The 19,959-nt window shown below is 36.9% G+C and overlaps 3 protein-coding genes, 1 long non-coding RNA gene and 1 pseudogene across 6 annotated transcripts; 2 read left to right on the top strand and 3 right to left on the bottom strand.

The window, feature by feature from the left end:
- Positions 1–4,104: 4,104 nt before the first annotated feature.
- LOC130502395 (uncharacterized) lies at positions 4,105–4,973 on the bottom strand. The gene is made up of 2 exons (XR_008940247.1): positions 4,483–4,973; positions 4,105–4,381 (listed from the first exon to the last, which is right to left on the bottom strand). It is a non-coding gene; the product is annotated as an uncharacterized LOC130502395 (long non-coding RNA).
- A 143-nt stretch (positions 4,974–5,116) lies between these two features.
- Positions 5,117–7,946, top strand: LOC130494461 (probable prolyl 4-hydroxylase 8). Its single transcript, XM_056997189.1, has 8 exons — positions 5,117–5,798; positions 5,876–5,966; positions 6,617–6,714; positions 6,793–6,890; positions 7,030–7,159; positions 7,256–7,443; positions 7,520–7,617; positions 7,704–7,946. The coding sequence occupies exons 1-7, from the start codon at positions 5,599–5,601 to the stop codon at positions 7,591–7,593; spliced, it is 879 nt and encodes a 292-aa protein (XP_056853169.1). The 5' UTR covers positions 5,117–5,598; the 3' UTR covers positions 7,594–7,617; positions 7,704–7,946.
- Position 7,947: 1 nt separating this feature from the next.
- LOC108835186 (aconitate hydratase 1) lies at positions 7,948–13,119 on the bottom strand. The gene is made up of 20 exons (XM_018608470.2): positions 12,959–13,119; positions 12,767–12,871; positions 12,507–12,667; positions 12,106–12,198; positions 11,834–12,019; positions 11,575–11,736; positions 11,237–11,381; positions 10,984–11,126; positions 10,845–10,901; positions 10,666–10,745; positions 10,511–10,586; positions 10,087–10,272; positions 9,923–9,990; positions 9,734–9,852; positions 9,536–9,657; positions 9,346–9,444; positions 8,800–9,279; positions 8,606–8,704; positions 8,280–8,522; positions 7,948–8,197 (listed from the first exon to the last, which is right to left on the bottom strand). Exons 1-20 carry the CDS (start codon positions 12,960–12,962, stop codon positions 8,129–8,131), a joined length of 2,697 nt encoding a protein of 898 aa, XP_018463972.1. The 5' UTR covers positions 12,963–13,119; the 3' UTR covers positions 7,948–8,128.
- A 987-nt stretch (positions 13,120–14,106) lies between these two features.
- On the bottom strand, positions 14,107–15,633 carry LOC130502393 (ras-related protein RABB1b-like; annotated as a pseudogene).
- A 122-nt stretch (positions 15,634–15,755) lies between these two features.
- On the top strand, positions 15,756–19,326 carry LOC108820640 (CSC1-like protein At4g35870). Of its 3 annotated transcripts, none has more exons than XR_001944329.2 (3): positions 15,756–18,450; positions 18,594–18,743; positions 18,906–19,326. XR_001944329.2 is itself a non-coding variant. In XM_018593632.2 (1 exon), the coding sequence occupies exon 1, from the start codon at positions 15,927–15,929 to the stop codon at positions 18,360–18,362; it is 2,436 nt and encodes an 811-aa protein (XP_018449134.1). In that variant the 5' UTR covers positions 15,756–15,926; the 3' UTR covers positions 18,363–18,516. The 3 variants fall into 3 exon arrangements, 1 of the variants encoding a protein (XP_018449134.1); XR_001944330.2 differs by having other exon boundaries at positions 18,923–19,326; XM_018593632.2 differs by lacking the exons at positions 18,594–18,743; positions 18,906–19,326 and having other exon boundaries at positions 15,756–18,516.
- Positions 19,327–19,959: the final 633 nt, after the last annotated feature.

A 19,959-nucleotide genomic window follows, 5' to 3' on the forward strand; every position in this document is an offset into this window, starting at 1 on the left:
TCCCACTAGGGACACGGCTTCTGATACTCTAGGGACACCGCCCTAAATTGTTAATAGTAAAGTCCAGTTTCTCATAGTATTGTATTGATGCTTTGATTTTTTATTATTGTTGAGATATTTTATGAGATGTTTACAAAGACCATTATCAGTGGTTCACTATATTTTTCATCAAAACAGAGTTGTTCTATAATAAAATTGGATCTACTCCAATAGTAATATATTTTAGAATGAAAGATAAAATGATGAATGAAAAATACATAAGTTATTCTATTTATAAAGTAAATTTATTTTTACTCTATTATACAATGAAAAACAGAGTACATTTGGAGGTTTTTTACTCTAAATTTTATTTTAGATGAGAAAATAGACTGAGCTTAGAGATGCTATAATGTAGATATCCTTACTTATCTCCAAAATAAAATAAAAACGATTTGTTTCGGGGAAGGCTAAATCAGAAAAATAGTAGACAACTGATTTTCCTTTTAAAAAAAAGTTTGATGTTTATTTTTGTCTATATAAATGGTGAAGAATTATGAGTACTTTACTGTCAAGGTGATCTAATTAAGTAATAAAACAGTAAAATTCTTGAAATAAATACAATCAAACAAATGTGATTAACTACTATGCTTGTGTTTAGTTGTTTACAATCACCTTGGGTTTGAAAAAAAGTCATAATAATGGAGACTGCAAAATCTATGCAATGTTTTAGAATATAGCATAAACTTTGGTTCTGGATAATCTAGAGATATACGATGTTTATTCCTCAAATCTTTCTCTTTTAGTAACTGCTTATACAGTATTATGTTTATCATACAAATTCAGATCCTGAGACAAAGGTGTGGTTAGAGAATAAAAGTTAATAAATACATGTTCTTTTGACAACAGATGAAAGTTTGGAGGTCATAAAAGGAGAGATATCACCAGCTGGAACAACAAGCGTGACAAGGATAAAGAAAGAAGACAATTCTTCCCCATCATTTGCGTCAACCTTATAATCTAAGAAACAGACGTGATCCACGTTTGGTGAATATAAAAGAAAGAAAATACTCGACATTATGTTGATGCATAGTAATCTTTTTTCTTTTGTCAACTTGCATTGTAGTTGAGTGGAAGAGAATGGAGAACTTGCAAGTATATTGAGTAAAGTAGGAGAGAATGGAAAATATGCAACTGTATCAAGAAAATTGCATATTAACACGAAAGCAAGAATTCGTGATAGTGAACTATGTTTTAAAAAATTGTTGTTTTATATCGGTGTACATTTGAAATATTTTGACTGCATGTCAATTTGTGATGAAATAAATAAAGTGGATCAAATATTTTACCATTAAACTAAGTCGCAATGCAGTGTTTACATAAATAGGTAAAAGAGAGAGTTAATTACACTTAAAATGAAGCTTAAACTAAGTTAACACCCACTGTATCACTCTAGATTTATTTTATTTTTTCAAATAATGTCATTTTACATTTCTAATGGAACTTTATAAATTAGATCTATTTTTAGTCTCTTAAATAACCAATAGATTTTTGTTTAATTTAACATATATTAAATAAGGAAACTTTAATATATTATACAGTAGAAAAATTTACAATTTATATTCTAAAGAAAAGTAATTATGCAGTGTTTACATAAATAGGTAAAAAAAAAGTTAATTACACTTAAAATGAAGCTTAAACTAATTTAACACCCACTGTATCACTCTAGATTTATTTTATTTTTTCAAATAATGTCATTTTACATTTCTAATGGAACTTTATAAATTAGATCTATTTTTAATCTCTTAAATAACCAATAGATTTTTATTTAATTTAACATATATTAAATAAGGAAACTTTAATATATTATACATTATTTTTAAGAAACGAAGGGAGTACAACAAAAATAAATTGGATATGAACAAACTGAAATTATATCCAAGCTAAGAACACATTATTTGATTATGAATTATTTTATAGATTTACATCTAAGCAAACAAACACTATAAACTAAATATATACATACAATGATAATGAAGCTTTTTTTGCAAATTGTAAATGATTCTTAAACATTTATAATTAACTTAGGAGAATTAATTTAGTCTTATTTTCATCACATATTTAAGGTACTTATGAAAATTATTATTTTAAAAAATAAATTTAGAAAATTTATCAAAATATATGGTAAAATTAGAATTCCTCTAATTTAATGACATTTAAATATGTAATATGCACATGAGTCCTATTTTGATCGTTTTAAGTATCTTACAAACATTTGCATTATTTTAATAAAAAAATTCTAAAATAACTAACTGGATGAAAAATCACAACCAAATCTTAATTATTATTTGTAACAAAATATTATTTGATTTATATTTAATTATCTATTTTGATTGTACCATTCAAGATGTTGATTAATATGTATTTTTTCCTTAATTGGGGTCAATAGGAGGATTCGCGTATCAGCATATATACAAATATACAATCAACGATAATGTCTTCTATCTTCACTCTTGGAAAATCGATGAGGAAAAATAGGAACTTTGTGGTGACTGATAACATTTAAGAAGATATTTAGCGGGGAACTACGTATTAAATATAATATTTAGCAGAGATATTTAGTCTCCATAACATAAGAACTTCATGAAGTGTTTGATTGGTAGAAGCTGTGGATTTAATTACTTTGCTTTAGAATATAAATTATAAATTTTACTACTAGCTATAAAATCAATTGATCTAGAGCAATATCAATAGCTATCAAAGAACTAAACATAAAATTTTGGAATTGATTTTTAAAGCCAATATAATTTTTAATTTAACTTTTGCGCTATTATCTTTAAATTATTCTCTTAGAGCACGATTGGTAAATTAAATTAGTTGTGGAAAAAAGAATGAGAAGCATTCAGAGTATTTACCAATCACCTTCGAAAACTATTGTATATTTTTCAACATTTATGAAATTTCAGAAAATATTCAATTATAAATTAAATGTTACTTTTAATCAAAGTATTTGCAAAAAAAAAAATACTTATTATATCCAACATTTTTGAAATTGGATAAAAAATTTCAATAACCCCCATTTAATTTTTCATGTATAGTTCTAAAAAGATTATTTTTCTTGGTAAGAACATAAACTCTTAGCCACTAAATATAAAATACGAATCAAAAAATAGAATGAACAAAAGAGTTATAAAATCAACATTTTAAATGATTGAAATTTTAACGTATTTTCTTACTGTGATATATTTTAAATAATTTATTTTATCATTACTATACGTTTTGCGTTCTAATAAAGTATACTTTATTTTAGTAATTTATATGTATCATAGTTCCCAATATATAATATATATTAACTATAATAACATTATTTTTTAAAATATTTTTTTTTGCAAGTAACCCGGGCGTAGCCCGGGAAAAGCTCTAGTTGCTATAAGAACTTAATAACTATGCAATTAGGTTGAAACTTTAAGATATCTTTAATTCATCTTAGTTAGGTATAGGATATACCTAACTTCGTAAATATCCCCAAGGTAAAATAACCGTAATTTTTTTTTTTATTATTATTGAATTAGCTAGTTTATTCACTATTATTGTCTACCGTTCTTAAAATTTCTTGAGAATACAGATAGGGTCACAAAAAAAAAAATCTTACTTGTTTTCAAACTATATTATTTAGCATGAAATTTGATAGAAATCACTACAAGAAAATTGCAATATAGCTACGATATTATTTGTGGCTATTGTTAAAAATTTGTGGCTATTTAACAGATAGCTACAAATTGCCACAAACAAATTTCGTTGAGTATAAGCTTGTGGCTATCGTTCACTTGTGGCTATTTGTAGTGGCTCTTCTACGACTTAGCTACAACATATTCTCGTAGCTAGTTTCTACAAATAGCAACAGAATGTATTTGCAGCTGTATTAGTCACAATAAGTCACAACTTTATTTGTGGCTAATTGCCAAGAATAGTGAGAAAAATATTTGTGGCTATATTAACCATAATAAGTTGTAGCTATGCAATTCTTTATAAAATAATTTTTAATAAATATCTGAATATTAATTTATGATATAATACATTTTAAACTATTTTTTATAATACAATTTTGTAATATATATCACCAATATATCTAGACAAAACAAATGATTTTATTTTATTAACAATAGTATTTATGGTTTACAAATTTAAATTGGTTTACAAACTGGTTTACAAAATAACCTAAACCTATGTCTTGGATAGCCTCTTGCGCCGCCACGAGGAAGTGTATGGCTGGAGCTGAAGAGCCATCGTGTTGCTCCGTTTTACCAAGCGCGGCGTCGCGCTAGTACACCATCACACTATGTCACGCCGTCTTTTCTTCTTCTTCCTGTTCCACCTTCTGCTTCCCGTTCTTTGATTCTTCAACCTGAGAAAAAAAATTAAACTACAGCAGCCGTATTTGACCTTAGATAAAGACAAAGAAAAAAGTAAACAAAGACAGAGGTCAAGCAAGCCGCTTGGTCTTACCTTCAGGCAACAGCGCCAAGTCCATTGATGACTCGCCTGGATCTCAATTCCTCCGCCGCATATGGCATCTCTTCTCCGCCAGAATCCAGTTCTTGAGACGTATGTTTGACTGGATTCTCCAATCAATCTGTACTTAGATTGTTGAACAGCTTCAGAATACGTTGGATTGCTGGAGTTAAATACAATTGTTTGTATAAATTAATCAATCTTTACTCGTGCATTTGTGTTTGAGAAAGGAAGAGAAAGAAACAATTGTGAATTGAATGAGAGATATCTTCTGTTTGCAGAAGAGATGAATGAGGAGAAAGAAGAAAGAAAATGTCAGAGAGAGTAGAGAAAACCAAAAAAGTTTTGACCCTTAGATTAAAATGAAATTAATGGCTGAGATGGCAATCTTGGGAGTCATGTATTAGCCAATTAGGAGAAAGGGCGCAGATTTGGACCATTATTAAACTAATATAATCAAACGCTATAATCAATGGTGGAGATTGCCAATCCTTACAATATGATATTAGCCAATAAAAAAACTAATAGTTTTGGTACTTTACTTTATGCACATTTAATTATATATGTATAACTACTTTGAATTCTATTATATGATACAATACTCTTTACTTTACTACTTAACACTATATTTTAGTTTTATGATTTAAAAGTTTAATAGTTGGATTTATGTTATAGTCAGGGTTTAGGGCTAAGGTTTACAGTTTCAAAATTTTGGATTTGGAAGTTAATTATAACATCTGTATGTTTTTATTTAATGTAGTTTAAAGTTTAAGCCATAAACTTGTGTAGTTTAGAGTTTGAGATTTATGAAAGAGTTTGAGGTCAAAATTTAGAGTTTTGTGGCTAATTTGTAGCTAAACACAGTTTTTCTAGTAGTGAATGTTCATATAGTTATATAGAGATGAGATGACAAGAGATAGAGTTGATAAAATTAAATTATTCATCTACCCTATTCTATCTACTGAAGCAGAGTAATAAATATCGTGGTTAATAAGTACATGGATGTTTATAGCTTCCATCATCTTCAAATGCATGTTTTCATTGTAAAGTTTTTCCTTTCTGTTCATCAGATTTTCTACAGTTCTTGAAAACTTCTAGATAAAATTTGAAATGGCCAGGAAACCGTATCACCTCCGTCATCAGCCACGTAAATCTTCATCGACGACGACGCAGGCTTTCACAGTTATCATTCTTACACTCTTCTTCATCATGATTCTTCTAGGTCTCGGTATCCTTTCACTACCCAGCACTAGCAGGTCCTCTTCAAGCCCGATTGATTTGACCACAATTGTACGGGATAGCGAGGAGAGGTTAGGGTTTCTTTTCGCTTTTTTGGCAAGTCATCTACGCTTCCTGGTTAAGTAGTAGATTTGAATTTATCAAGCAGGGAGAGTTATGGAAACGAAGATGGTAATGGTGACGGTTGGGTTGAAGTTATCTCGTGGGAGCCTAGAGCTTTCCTTTATCACAATTTCTTGGTAAATATGTTTGCTTCTCTGGGATAAATAAAATTGTGGCTTAGATTAGTTATATGCTTGATCAAGAACTTAACTTCATCATGCGTATTCATATTGTTATTTCTTGTCACACAAGCTATGCAATCTTAAGTTGGTTTAAATTTTCCTATGTGTTCAGAATTTTACTTCATCGTGCTTATTCATGTAGTAAAGATATTTTTTTGTTACACAAGCTATGCAATCTCAACTTGGTATAAATTTTCTTGTGTTTAGAACTTTTACTTCATCATATGCCTCTATTCATTTAGTTAAGATATGTTTTGTCATATACTGTTGGCTAAGCAATCTTAACTTGGTTTAAATTTCCCACGTGTTTAGAACTTAACTTTATAATGCTTGCTCATTCATATAGTTAAGATATATCTTGTCACACAAGTTATCAAATCTAACTAGGTTAAATTTTCTCATATATTTAGAACTTAACTTCATCATATGCTTATTGATATAGTTAAAGACATATTTCCTGTCACGCAAGCTATCAAACGTTAACTTTTAGAAGTTTCCCTTGTGTTTAGATCTCTTACACTTCCCAATCAAAATTCATAGGGAACACATGTCTCATGTTTGGAATTTTGATATTCGGCCCTGTGTTTTCTTTAAAAATTTGTAAGACAAATGAAGAATGTGAGCACTTGATTAGCCTTGCGAAACCTAGCATGAAAAGGTCAAAGGTGGTCGATGTGAAAAGTGGAGGGAGCAAAGACAGCAGGTTATGTACTCAACGATGTCTTTCCCCCCTCCCCCTTCAAGTTTGATTCTGAATCTTGCAAATCCGAATAATGTGCAGAGTAAGAACAAGTTCAGGAACGTTTCTTAAAAGAGGGCAAGACGAACTCGTGGAAGAGATTGAGAACAGGATCTCAGATTTCACCTTCATTCCTGTAGGTACGTAGCTTCTGTCATTTTGGTTCTCCAAACCTTGATACCGGTTTAGATTTTCAGACCGAACAAAAAGAAGTTGGTCGTCTTGGTCTAAAATTTTGGTGGAGACTCTTCTTGTGGAGCTAATGTGATGTGAATGTAGAAAATGGAGAAGGGCTACAGGTTCTCCATTACGAAGTTGGGCAGAAATATGAGCCTCATCATGACTATTTCTCAGACGATTACAATGTCAAAAGAGGAGGGAACCGAATCGCTACTGTACTCATGTATCTGTATGTAAACTATAAAGCTTCGCAATCTTTATCATGAAGATCATCAATGCGTTAGATGTAATGAACTTTCTTTCTTTGATTCTACTTCTATCTTAGCTCGGACGTTGAAGAAGGCGGCGAGACGGTTTTCCCTGCAGCTAAAGGAAACGTTAGTGATGTCCCTTGGTGGAACGAGCTCTCACAATGTGGTAAAGAAGGACTCTCTGTTTTACCAAAGAAGAGAGATGCTTTACTCTTCTGGAGCGCTAGGCCTGACGCGACTTTAGACCCTTCGAGCTTGCATGGTGAGAAAGAGAGATACATCGTCATAAACCCATTTGAGTCTCTAAAAAAAAAGACTTGTCTGGTTGATTTCTTCAGGTGGTTGTCCAGTGATCAAAGGGAACAAGTGGTCATCAACTAAATGGTTTCACTTTAACGAGTACACGGCTTAAATAAAAGAGATGGCTTTTGAAGAGGTTATAAAAGTCTCTTAACCTCACTTTAGTGATGATTACTTTGCATCGTCTCAGATTGTTTTGATGTTTAATGCCGTCTTTTGCAGGCTTACATGATCAAATCTAATCAACAACATATACTAGCATGTGTATCATCGTCGATTTCATCCTGATACGTCTCTCAAAAGCTCTCAGCAAAATGGCGTTCTAGCCTTTAATCAAGTAAAAACTCATGTAACTGATGCTACCTTGTCAACTGTTTTCTTTCTATTTCCTCGATTGTCAACACTATTAGTAAAGAAAAACTAACCTTATAGTTTGATACACAATAAATAAATGTATACCTTCTCGGAAAAACAAAAGAGTGCTTCTTTTTATTTCAAATTTAAGAAGAAGAAAACGACTTGATAGTGACAATGGTTTCAAGTGACTGACTAGCAAGAAGCAAAAGATGAAGTACAAACATAAGACAAAGAGAAAAAGTAAGCAAAGTTCACATTGACATGAAGTCCCTCGTGGCTTACCAGATTTATTACTGTTTGATCAGGTTCCTGATAACGTATTGCAATATACCTCCGTGATTGAAGTAAGCCAACTCCACCTGCCAACCAAATTCATCTTACTTTAACATTGGTCTGTTTTAAAGCCAGAAGAATGAAGACGAGTTTTCTTAGTTTTTTTACCTCTGTGTCGAATCGGAGTGTACATGTGAAAGATTTGCCATTGTTTGTGATAACCGTTACATCTTGTCCTGGTTTGATCTCACTGACATTGCTTGGGAGCTCAATGGTGTAAAGCTCCTCGCCTGTTAAGCCTAGAGTCTCCGCATCTTCTCCTGTCTTGAAGCACAATGGAATGATTCCCATTCCCACCAGATTGCTTCGGTGAATCCTCTCAAAGCTCTTTGAGATCACAGCTTTCACTCCCTATTGTTGCAACACATTTTTAAAACCATGTAAAATATTGAGTTTGTTAAAAGACGAAAAAAGCATATAAGCCAGAAATGTACCAGAAGCATTGGACCCTTAGCAGCCCAATCACGGGAACTTCCACTTCCATACTCAGCACCAGCCAAAATGACTGTGTCACGTCCCTCGTTCCTGTATTTCTGGTACAGCACACAGAAAATACAATCTGATAAGAACAAAGCTATTCTGTTTTCAAAGCTTTTCACGATTAAAGAGCTAGAAGTTGATGTTATACCATGGCAGCATCGAAGACAGAAAGCTTCTCTCCACTGGGAATGTGAACTGTTTTGGGACCAACTTCTCCTTTCAAGTGTTTGTTGACAATACGGATATTGGCGAAAGTGCCTCTCGCCATTATCTCATCGTTACCACGGCGACTCCCGTAAGAGTTGAAATCTCTTCTATCCACCCCTCGCTCCATCAAGTACTTAGCCGCAGGACTGTCTTTGTGGATGCTACCAGCTGGTGAGATGTGATCAGTGGTGATACTGTCTCCGAAATTGAGCAAACAGTACGCGTCTTTCACGCCATGTGGACCGGGTGGAGACATGGTCATGCCCTTGAAATACGGCGGCTCGTGAATGTAAGTTGATTTCGGATCCCACTCGTAGAGTGTGCCTGACGCTACGGATAACTCATTCCACATTGAGTTCCCTTTGGTGATTGCTTCATATGTAGCTTTGAACATGTCAGGAAGGACACTTGCTTGCACAACCTAAAAAACGAAACAGAAAAGCTCTTATTGTTTATGTATTGCACGGGCAGAACGCAATATATTTACCTCGGCGACTTCTTTGTTAGAGGGCCAGATGTCCCTGAAAAATATCTGTTTGCCGTCTTTCCCAGTTCCAATGGGCTCCGTCTCGAAATCAATGTCAACCTGCAACAACATTCATGGGAGTCATTCAATGCTTCATTTAACCTTCATCAAAATTGCTTAATTGTTGGTTTTAGAGTTAGCATTAACATACAGTGCCAGCTAGTGCATAAGCTACGACAAGAGGAGGGGAAGCTAGATAGTTCGCTCTTGTTAACGGATGAACACGTCCCTCAAAGTTTCTGTTCCCGGACAACACAGCGGATGCCACCAAGTCTTGTACATATATGAGAAATCTAATTAGTTTTCACCTTTGAAAATTCAAGTGACTAACCATTTTATCATTACTTACCATTATCAACTATTGCTGAAGCCACAGCTTCATGAATATCCCCCGAGTTTCCGATGCATGTGGTGCACCCATAACCAACTATACTGAATCCAAGCTGATTCAAGTACTTCTGCAGGCCACTGCAAGACTCGAAACTCAGGACCACATGATACCAGGATGAAAAAAATGACAAAACATTCAGTGCTGTACCTCTTGGCCAAGTACTTTGTTACAACTCCAGAGCCAGGAGCAAGACTAGTTTTAATCCATGGCTTAACCTAACAGTGGATAAATTTCAAACACTTGTATAACTTCCATTAAATATCAAACATGTTAACACACAAAAGGATGGCTGGAAAAGACAGTAGTCAAACCTCCAGTCCTAGTTCGCAGGCCTTTTTGGCAACCAAGGCAGCGCCAAGCATAACACTAGGGTTTGAGGTGTTTGTGCAACTTGTGATTGCTGCTATAACAACATCTCCATGTCTAAGCTGAGCTGGGGTCCCGTTAAAGTTGAACTCTACAGCCTTACTCTGTGCTTCTTTTGGTACAGCAAACCCCTGAAAATATCATATGGATAAGTAGGATCACTAACCACAATTTTTGTATACAGGGACAAAATTCTAAAACCAAAAGTGTTGCACAGTTATCTGTGGGACACATTTAACGACTCAAACACCTGGACATAATACCTACTATTGTTTCAAAACCACAGTAACATTTTCCTACAGATTAACCCCTCGGGACTGCAAGCATTCACAATAAGAATTTATTCTGAACAGAGAGGATGATTCTAACCTTGAATCCTACTCTATTATCCAAGCAAGAATGCCAGTCCGCTTTCATTTCCTTCAAAGGAACGCGATCATGTGGCCTGTATTGTGCATAGAGAATAAATGTTATAATTAGAATAGATCCAAGAGAACTTACGTAGAGCAGATTTATATCAGTACCTCTTCGGACCAGAAATACAAGGTTCAACATCCTCGAGATTCAATTCAAGATTTGAGGAGTATACGGTCTTACTCTCCGGCTGACAGAAAAAGTCCCCAAGTGGAGAATATGTTATGCTCTATGATAGATGGAAATAGACATAACAACAGATGAGGTAATAGAGATGTCCAAGGTTTACCTCACTGTAGTCCACAAACATTTTGTTTGCTCGTAGATACGCCTCTATCATAGAGACCTGAAATTCAATTCACATATCACTACCCTGATGGAAACGCAATCACAAATGAAAGAAATAGATTCCCCTTGTAACCCCTTACAGTTTCATCGCTCCTGCCTGTCAACTTGAGATACTGCAAAGTGACATGATCGACGGGGAAGAATCCCATGGTTGCACCGTACTCGGGGGACATATTGGCAATTGTAGCACGATCAGCTAAAGACAATTCTCTCATCCCTTCCCCTGTGTAGGAAAAAGAAATGGATGCATATGTGAGTTAGCCTGGCTCAGTCAGGTACTGGATAAGTAAAAGAAAATGACATATATAGATATCAAGTTTTTCATGAATTTACCGTAGAATTCAACAAACTTTCCAACTACTCCGTGTTTCCTCAGCATCTGAGTCACTGTTAAGACCAAATCAGTAGCTGTCATTCCATCTCTTAGTTTACCCGTTAACTTGAAACCCACAACACCAGGAAGGACCATGCTCATTGGCTGCAAAGAAAAAGACGAATTCATGTTACAGTTTATAATATAGAAGAAACTTCAACAAAGTGTTCAAACCTCAACTGAATCACCCCTAGAATAAAACCCAAGTTTCAGAAAGACTTCAGACAGTTCGTTCTGAGTTCAGAAAGACTTAAGACAGTTGGTTTTGAGTTCTTGACAGAAAGAGCATATTATTCACCTGACCAAGCATGGTAGCTTCAGCTTCTATACCGCCAACTCCCCATCCAGCAACACCCAGTCCATCAATCATAGTGGTGTGAGAGTCTGTCCCAACAACACTATCTGGGTACAGAAGTCCATTTGTGTTGAAAACAACTCTGGCAAGGTACTCTAGATTGACCTGTCAATCGCAAAATTATAAAACATAGTCTCTTGAATCAACTAAGACTTCCAGCGGTCCAAACAAATACAGTTCTTTCAGAACCCTTATCACTTACTTGATGAACAATTCCAGATCCAGGAGGAACGACAAGCATGTTGTCAAAGGCATTGGAACCCCACTTAAGAAAAGCAAATCTTTCGTTGTTACGCTGGAACTCAAGCTCCATGTTGGCCTGCACTGCGTTCTCTGATCTCGCCACGTCCACTTGAACCGAGTGGTCAATGACAAGATCTACAGGGACCTGCACGTATAAAAAAAAAACCTTGTACCATACCAGAGAGAAACATGATATCAACCAATCTCAAGTAAATAGTTTGGAAAACTAACCAGAGGATTAATCTTATTAGAATCCCCACCAAGATTATTCATAGCATCTCTCATGCAAGCAAGATCAACAACTGCAGGGACACCAGTAAAGTCCTGAAAACAAACAGAAAAAAAAATGACATCAAAATCAACCTATTTCAGGAAATCACAAACTTTTTATCTCATAAAAATTCGTGGTCTGAAACAATAACAAGCAAAATGTTATGTGATCAATATATAGTTTTTATTGATATATAATAAATCACAGGTTTCAACAAACTTGTTATCTCATCAAGAAGGTGTATAACACTCTTTGCTCAATCCACAATCGATATATGCCGAATCAAGTTGATTATGTTTGGGCTCTTATGAAGATCAGAAAATTCTCAATCATGGCCATATATCTTAATCTGTGTATATACCTGAAGAAGCACACGAGCAGGTTTGAAGGGAATCTCGACTTGCTTGGGAGAAGTATTCTCCCAATCAAGAATCTTCTCAACATCTTTGCTCTTGACTTGAAACTCATCACAGTTACGTATAGCCGATTCGAGAAGTATCCTAATGGAATAAGGGAGATTATCTGCATCATCCATTCCACAACAAACAACAAACAACATTCCCTCTGATCATTTTATGTTCCCTAACGAAAGATAGATCAGACGCAAGCAAGTAAACTCACCGATCCTCGGATCGTTCAGAGCTGGCAAGCTGTAGTAGTTCCCGAACTCGCCACCGTCGGGTTTCTCCAGCGCCTTCAGGATGCTGCGGAAAGGATTCTCGGAAGCTGAAAAGGGATCATCAGATCGACAGAGAAAATCAAATCATTGAAACGTATCTGGATCATAGAGAGTAATGGAGAAAGCAGATATACCCATGGAAGTGATGTTAGAGCTCTCTCTGGGTGAAGAAGAAGAAGCGGATCAGAGATCTGTTTTCAGGAGGGAGATGGAGAGGTTTGCGGAGTTGGCGAGGCGATGAGTTGGAAGACGATAGAGATTTTTATAAGTAAGGATAAAATAATATCTGAAAGACGCGTGTGGGGCACTTTCTTGTCAGAACTGATGGCTGCTTTGGTTTTCTTTTTCTTTTTTCTGAATATTCAGTGAATTTTTCTGCATCATTGATATTATTTTTCTGAATATTCGGTGCTCATAATCCGTTCTCACCTTACATGTTATTTGGCAAATTAACACTTGATCACTAGATTTTGATCTGCGCTTTGAAAGCGCGGGTTTATGTTTGGTGAAAATTTTATATAATCACATTTATATAATCCGTCTTGTATATGTATTTATATAATCCGTCTCATATATGTATTTTATATCCAGATTTATGTTCGGTAAAAACTATATTATACATGTATTTTTAGGTTTTTAATTTTGAATTAGATATTTTAAATATAAATCAATATAACATTTTTATAGTTTTGATCGGTGTTTTGAAATTCGATTGAGACCTGCGGTTGAACGGATTACCAGTTGATCAAAGATAAATTCAGTTCGGGTTTGAAAAAAAAAACAAAATTTAAAAATCCAATAAAAACTACTAAAATCGAAATCCAGTTACCGGTTGAACCACTGGTTGAACCAATAAACAATTTTTATTTTTTATAAATAATTTTTGTTAGATAGTTGGGATTATATTTAGGAAAAAGCGGTTTAAAACCAAACCATTAAATAGTTTGAGAAAAAAACGATGCAGTTTCAAACATGTCCGGTTGGAAAAATATTAAAATGATGCAGTATCAAACACGGAATAATCACATACCAAAATTGAATTAGGAAACCGGTGGTTAATGACAAACCAAAAACAATTAAAAAAGAAACCAATGCAAAATGTCCAAAATGTCATTAATGAATACAAAATAAAGTTTCTTTAACAGGGGTAAAAAGAGTAAAAATCCAAATGTGCTTGTACTTTAATAGTATAGATATGTGCCATGAATATTTAAAAAAAAAGGTTATTTTATGCATGTTTGGAAAAAGTCCTAATTCGGATAAGTTTTCATGTAACTTGATCTTGGTCAATAATTTTGACTTATCGCAAGAACATGTATTAGTTGTCTTCATCGGTTCTTCTTCTAACTAACATAGAGAGAGAGAGCTATGACAGATTACACTCAGAAGAAGGGATGAAGATTACTCAAGAGACTCTGGTAACATTGTGGTGTATCCATTTGCAGAGATTAGAAAAAAAAAAGCAAGAGTAGTTTCTGAATCACCAGATTACATCAGTGTTGACTGTTGACACATCTTGAGGTCTCTTTAACCACAACACCAACCTCCATGAGAGATAGCACCATCTCTTCCTCCAGCTGCACCTTGAGGACGCCCATAGCAAACCTTGCTGCCTGATGAATGCAAATGATCCGAAGAAGTTAAAAAGGAGGTGAATCAAATTATGTATAATATTCGAATCACACCCACATAACTACTAGAGAAGTTAACAAGATTACAACACCGGAACCGGAAAGGTTAGTTCGCTTCTAGATTTAAGTAGGGATTTACCTCGTTGGATAACATCAAAGACGCCGTCCTGAATGTTCTGGAGGATCTTTGCTGCTGTCTTTACGAAGGCCTGTTCATGTTAAATGCGATATTTAAGCATGTCATTCCAGCTTATTGCAAGGAAGTATCATAACCTCCTCAACGTTTTGAGCTGTTCTTGCAGATGCTTCTAAGAACAAAGATCCGTGTTCTTTGGCAAACTGTTCTACTTCCTCTTTGCTAACAGCTCTCTTGTGAGCAAGATCGCATTTGTTCCCCATCAGCATAATGCTCATGTTAGGAATAGCATGTTGCCGAGCATTCTCTAACCAGCTCGCCAGATGGTTAAACGTTTCTCTCCTGCAACCAAAAGAACAGACCTTTAAGGGAAGAGAGATGAAAGGGCAGACTCTGAGCTGAAGTCTCATTGTCACTGAAAGAATACTCACCTGGTGATGTCGTAAACAAGTAAGGCTCCGGCTGCTCCGATCTGGTGATGGATCTAAAAAATAATCTTGTCCAGCCTACAACATCATACGCTTGAAATCATAAACAAAACCAAACAGAACTTGAATAAGAAGCCACAATAAATAAATAAAAAACACTTCAACAACTCAAATCTGTCTGTCTGAAGACAAGACAATCACATCTGCCAAAAAAAACATACTGATTATGACAATTTAGTCATGTGATTGCAACACAATCCTAATCGAGAAAACGTTATGATGGACCTAACTAGAAGAGAAAGAGACAGAACAGTACCGTGTCCTAAATTTGTAGTTTGACGGGGCGTCCCTCCACGGTGACCATCCGATCACCGAACTCGACACCAATTGTGAGATCGTGGACTGATTGGAACCTCTTGTCGGTAAATTGCTAACGCAAGCACGATTTTCCGACACCTAAACGACAAGATAACGAAAACCCATGAAAAAAATCTATCTAATCAAAATTGAAAACTTGATAAAAAGTTTGATCGGTGGCGATGGTAGGAATCACCTGTGTCTCCGATGATTATGTACTTGGAGAGGTAATCACACGACATGGCTGGGTCGAGAAACGAAATGGGACAAACCAACTCATTCCCATCTTTAATGTACCTTTTAGTTAATTTTTAAACAGTACAGGGACCAGATTGATAAATACCAACAATCAAAATTACTAAAAGAGAAGAGAATCTTTGAGATAAGATTCCAAACCTCGATCGCGTTCGTTCCCCTTGTTGTTCGTCATTCTCCATGATCTTTGTCGATCTAGTCCCACAGCTCAAACCCTAAATCCCCAATTCTCCTCTCATTGAATCTGAAGAAAAATTGAAGAAGCGTTTGGGTTGCTTAAGATTCGCGATTCGCGATGCATCGCAGTGTTTCGCCAGCCGCGACGCCGCCGCCGCTCTCCTCCTCCTCTCCTCCACCATCCTCCGGCGACTTACCCGAGATCCCGGACGCCTGGTACGGCAACATCCAGTACCTCCTCAACATCTCCATGATCGGCCTCCTATGCTGCGTCTCCATTTTCCTCTTCCTCAAGCTCCGCAGCGACCACCGCCGTATGCCCGGCCCCTCCGCTCTCCTCTCCAAGCTCCTCGCCGTCTGGTCCGCCACCTGCCGCGAGATCGCCCGCCACTGCGGCGCCGACGCCGCTCAGTTCCTCCTCATCGAAGGCGGGAGCTTCGTGCTCCTCTTCTCCGTCGCCGTCCTCGCTCTCTCCGTCATGCTCCCTCTGAACCTCTACGCGGGAACCGCCCTGCTCAGCGACGAGCTCTCGAAGACGATGATCACGCACATCGAGAAAGGCTCCGCCCTTCTCTGGCTGCATTTCGTGTTCGTTGTGGTCGTTGTGGTGATGTCGCATTTCGGGATCTCGGCGATTGAGGCGAGGTTGAAGTTCACTAGGTTTAGAGATGGGAATGGGAATGTGAGTGACCCCAACGCGGATTCCACGGCTGTGTTCACTGTGATGGTGCAGGGATTGCCTAAGAATCTGGGATCAGATAGGGTTGAGTTTGAGGAGTGTTTTAGACAAAAGTACCCCGGGAAAGTTTATAAGATTATCGTCCCTATGGATCTCTGTGCGTTGGATGATCTCGCTACGGAGCTTGTTCGCGTTAGGGATGAGATCACTTGGTTAGTTGCGAAGATGGACTCTAGGCTGTTACCGGATGAGTTTGATAATAGTGGAGATGAAGGGGTACTGTCTTGTGTGCTTGCTTTGTGGGGTAAGGTGAAGGTTTTGTGGTCTCGGGTTGTCGAGAGGTTCGGTTTTACGGATGATGAGAAGCTGAGGAAGCTGCAAGAGCTGAGAGCTGATTTGGAGTCTCAGTTAGCGTTTTATAAAGAAGGAAGGGCGCAAGGCGCTGGAGTTGCGTTTGTGGTGTTTAAAGATGTTTACACAGCTAATAAGGCTGTTCAGGATTTCAGAAACGAGAGGTCGAGGCGGACTGGGAAGTTCTTCTCTGTCACAGAGCTGAGGCTTCAGAGAAACCAGTGGAAAGTCGAGAGAGCGCCCTTGGCGACTGATATTTACTGGAATCATCTGGGGTTGACGAAGATCGCACTTATAGTAAGAAGAGTGATTGTGAATACTATTCTACTGTTGATTCTCGTGTTTTTCAGCTCCCCATTGGCCTTGATCAGTGCGTTGGTAAGTGCCGGGAGAATCTTTAATGCTGAAGCGTTGGATAGTGCTCAGTCTTGGCTCACTTGGGTGCAAACTTCTGGCTGGATCGGTTCTCTGATTTTTCAGTTCATGCCCAACGTGTTCATATTCGTTAGCATGTACATTATCATCCCTTCTGCGCTCTCGTATCTTTCCAAGTTTGAGCGGCACCTAACTGTCTCGGGGGAACAAAGAGCAGCTCTGTTGAAGATGGTTTGCTTCTTCCTAGTGAACCTCATCGTGCTCAAGGCTCTCGTCGAGTCGTCGCTGGAAAGCGCCTTCTTGAAAATGAGCCGCTGCTATTTAGATGGTGAGGATTGCAAGAGGATTGAAGAGTACGTGAGCCCTTCCTTCTTATCAAGGTCATGCGTCTCTGCTCTAGCGTTCCTCATCACAAGCACGTTCTTGGGAATCTCCTTCGATCTGCTCGCTCCGATCCCTTGGATCAAGAAAAAGATCCAGAAGTTCAGGAAGAACGACATGCTTCAGCTAGTCCCCGAGCAAAACGAAGAGTACCCTTTGGAAAATCAAGACCAGAGGAGCAACCTCGAGACGCCGCTTCTCCCTGAAAACATGTTCGAGTCTCCAAGATTCGGCGACGTCGAACCTATGAGCCAAGACCTCGCTGAATACCCTATCAGCCGAACCTCGCCGATCCCAAAGCAGAAGTTCGACTTTGCACAATACTATGCCTTCAACCTCACCATCTTTGCCTTGACAATGATATACTCTTCGTTCGCTCCACTGGTGGTCCCTGTAGGCGCGGTTTACTTTGGTTACAGATACATTGTTGACAAATACAACTTCCTATACGTGTACAGAGTCCGGGGCTTCCCTGCTGGCAACGAAGGAAAGCTAATGGACACGGTTTTGTGCATCATGCGGTTCTGCATCGACCTGTACATCGTCTCCATGCTGTTCTTCTTCTCTGTCAAAGGAGATTCGACCAAGCTTCAGGCGATTTTCACGCTTGGGTTGCTTGTGATGTACAAGCTTTTGCCTTCGGATACAGAACGGTTTCACCCGGCTCTTCTCAGGAGTATTCAGACCGTCGATAGCATCGTCGACGGGCCAGTGGATTACGAAGCTTATTCTCAACCCAACTTTGACTGGGACACTTACAACAGATGATGTTTCTACGACCTTATGACTTATTAGTTTTGGTCTTTTGACCATATCGAGTTTTAGAGTCCATTTCTCGAAGTTAATGGCTCTCTTTGTAAGTTTGTATATCCCTTTTTGTGTATAATCCATCTTTTGAGAGCATTACGTTTGTTGCAGTCAACATCTCTTGCAATTTGTCAACAGGATCTCTTTTATGTATTAATTAATATCCCATTCTTTTAAAAATGTGATTGAGAGGTCGGACGAAGCAGAAATTAGCACTTGCCTCTACATGGTGTCTTAAGTCTCTGCTCAGATTTCTGACTTCGGGATTCTTATTGAAGAAGTTATGCAACTAACAACCAAAGATAAGAATCCAGAGCGTGTTAAGGCATGTGTCACATTCAGGTTAGTAGCAATTAGCATCTCTTCACTTTACTTCATGTGTGCTCAGAACACAATGACAAGTCCAAAGTGGTTCTTTTCTTTTCTTTAACTGTAATTTTCTTCTCGTACGTTTGTTAAATCACATAAACAATCGTTGTGTTCTGACTTCTGAATTCTGTGAAGGTCTCTCGTAAACACAGGCTATGATACGGAAGAGACAGCGACAACTCTTGCCCGAGCAAACATAACAAGACAGTAGGGAGTTCCGGCAATGGCAGTCGGAAATAAGGACTCATGACAGTTCCTCAGAGCCACACAAAACAAACCAAACCAAACCATCTCCAAAGAGTAGCTCTTCAACGAAAGATGTAAACAGTAGACCAAAGGTCTCTTCTCAAATATGTTTAATAGAGTTGCAGTAATCTTCTTCGAGTCCATTCCAAAACCAAACTATAGAGAACAGTTCAGTCTCTTCAGGCTATATTTGTTTTCCACTCATATTCACATATCAAGTTAACGTTTTGGTAACGTATTACCTCTTTTTGATGCATGTATATGCTCATTAGTCAACCTCGATAACTGTATAGAAATTTATTATGGGCCGATAGTAATTTACTATGGGTTGGGTTGGTTTCTTGATATTCTCTATACAACCTTGGAATGTACACAAATATAACCTTTTTTTTTTTTTGACAAAAGGGCTACAAAGATAACCTTGGAGTATAAATATATGTTCATATTGTCGGTTTTGGTATATTTGAAGAAAATAATCATATCCTAAAGGGTTAGTATATGAAAGATTTGTAGATGTATTTCGACGATGTGAACATTGTTACACCGGTATGAGTCCATGACCATGTGTCTATGAGACTAGTTTAGAAGATTATTTGTGAGAAATTATACAGAATAAAGGCCAAGGTTCACATTGTAAACATGTTGGGGTTTGTATGATGATTTAATAAATGTCTAATTTGCTGTAACATTGACATTTTTTTGTCAACAAATCAAAATGACAACATCACTAGACCAATATTAATGATTTAATAGTCAACTTATTTATATTCGCTTGAACCAAAAAAGAAAAAACTTATATCGAAACAATACGTTAGTCTGTCCTTACGAATATCTTAAACTAATGAATAATTAAGATTTTTAAAGAATTAAAGGTGTCTACAATCACTGCCAGTAAAGTGTGGATTATAATTCAAAAATATAAATGGTAGACCCAGCAAATATA

Source organism: Raphanus sativus, unplaced genomic scaffold (genome assembly GCF_000801105.2).
Source record: "Raphanus sativus cultivar WK10039 unplaced genomic scaffold, ASM80110v3 Scaffold0538, whole genome shotgun sequence".
NCBI classification, from domain to species: Eukaryota; Viridiplantae; Streptophyta; class Magnoliopsida; order Brassicales; family Brassicaceae; genus Raphanus; species Raphanus sativus.

Excerpts from the sequence above, each read along its gene's own strand:
- LOC130494461 (XM_056997189.1), top strand. The coding sequence starts at position 5,599 with ATGGCCAGGAAACCGTATCACCTCCGTCATCAGCCACGTAAATCTTCA. Across the intron at positions 6,715-6,792 it reads GGAGGGAGCAAAGACAGCAG|AGTAAGAACAAGTTCAGGAA; the intron begins GTTATGTACTCA and ends AATAATGTGCAG. Across the intron at positions 7,160-7,255 it reads GCTACTGTACTCATGTATCT|CTCGGACGTTGAAGAAGGCG; the intron begins GTATGTAAACTA and ends CTTCTATCTTAG.
- LOC108835186 (XM_018608470.2), bottom strand. Across the intron at positions 10,746-10,844 it reads TGTTTGTGGACTACAGTGAG|CCGGAGAGTAAGACCGTATA; the intron begins GTAAACCTTGGA and ends TTTTTCTGTCAG. Across the intron at positions 8,705-8,799 it reads CTGTCTTCGATGCTGCCATG|AAATACAGGAACGAGGGACG; the intron begins GTATAACATCAA and ends GTGCTGTACCAG.
- LOC108820640 (XM_018593632.2), top strand. The coding sequence starts at position 15,927 with ATGCATCGCAGTGTTTCGCCAGCCGCGACGCCGCCGCCGCTCTCCTCC.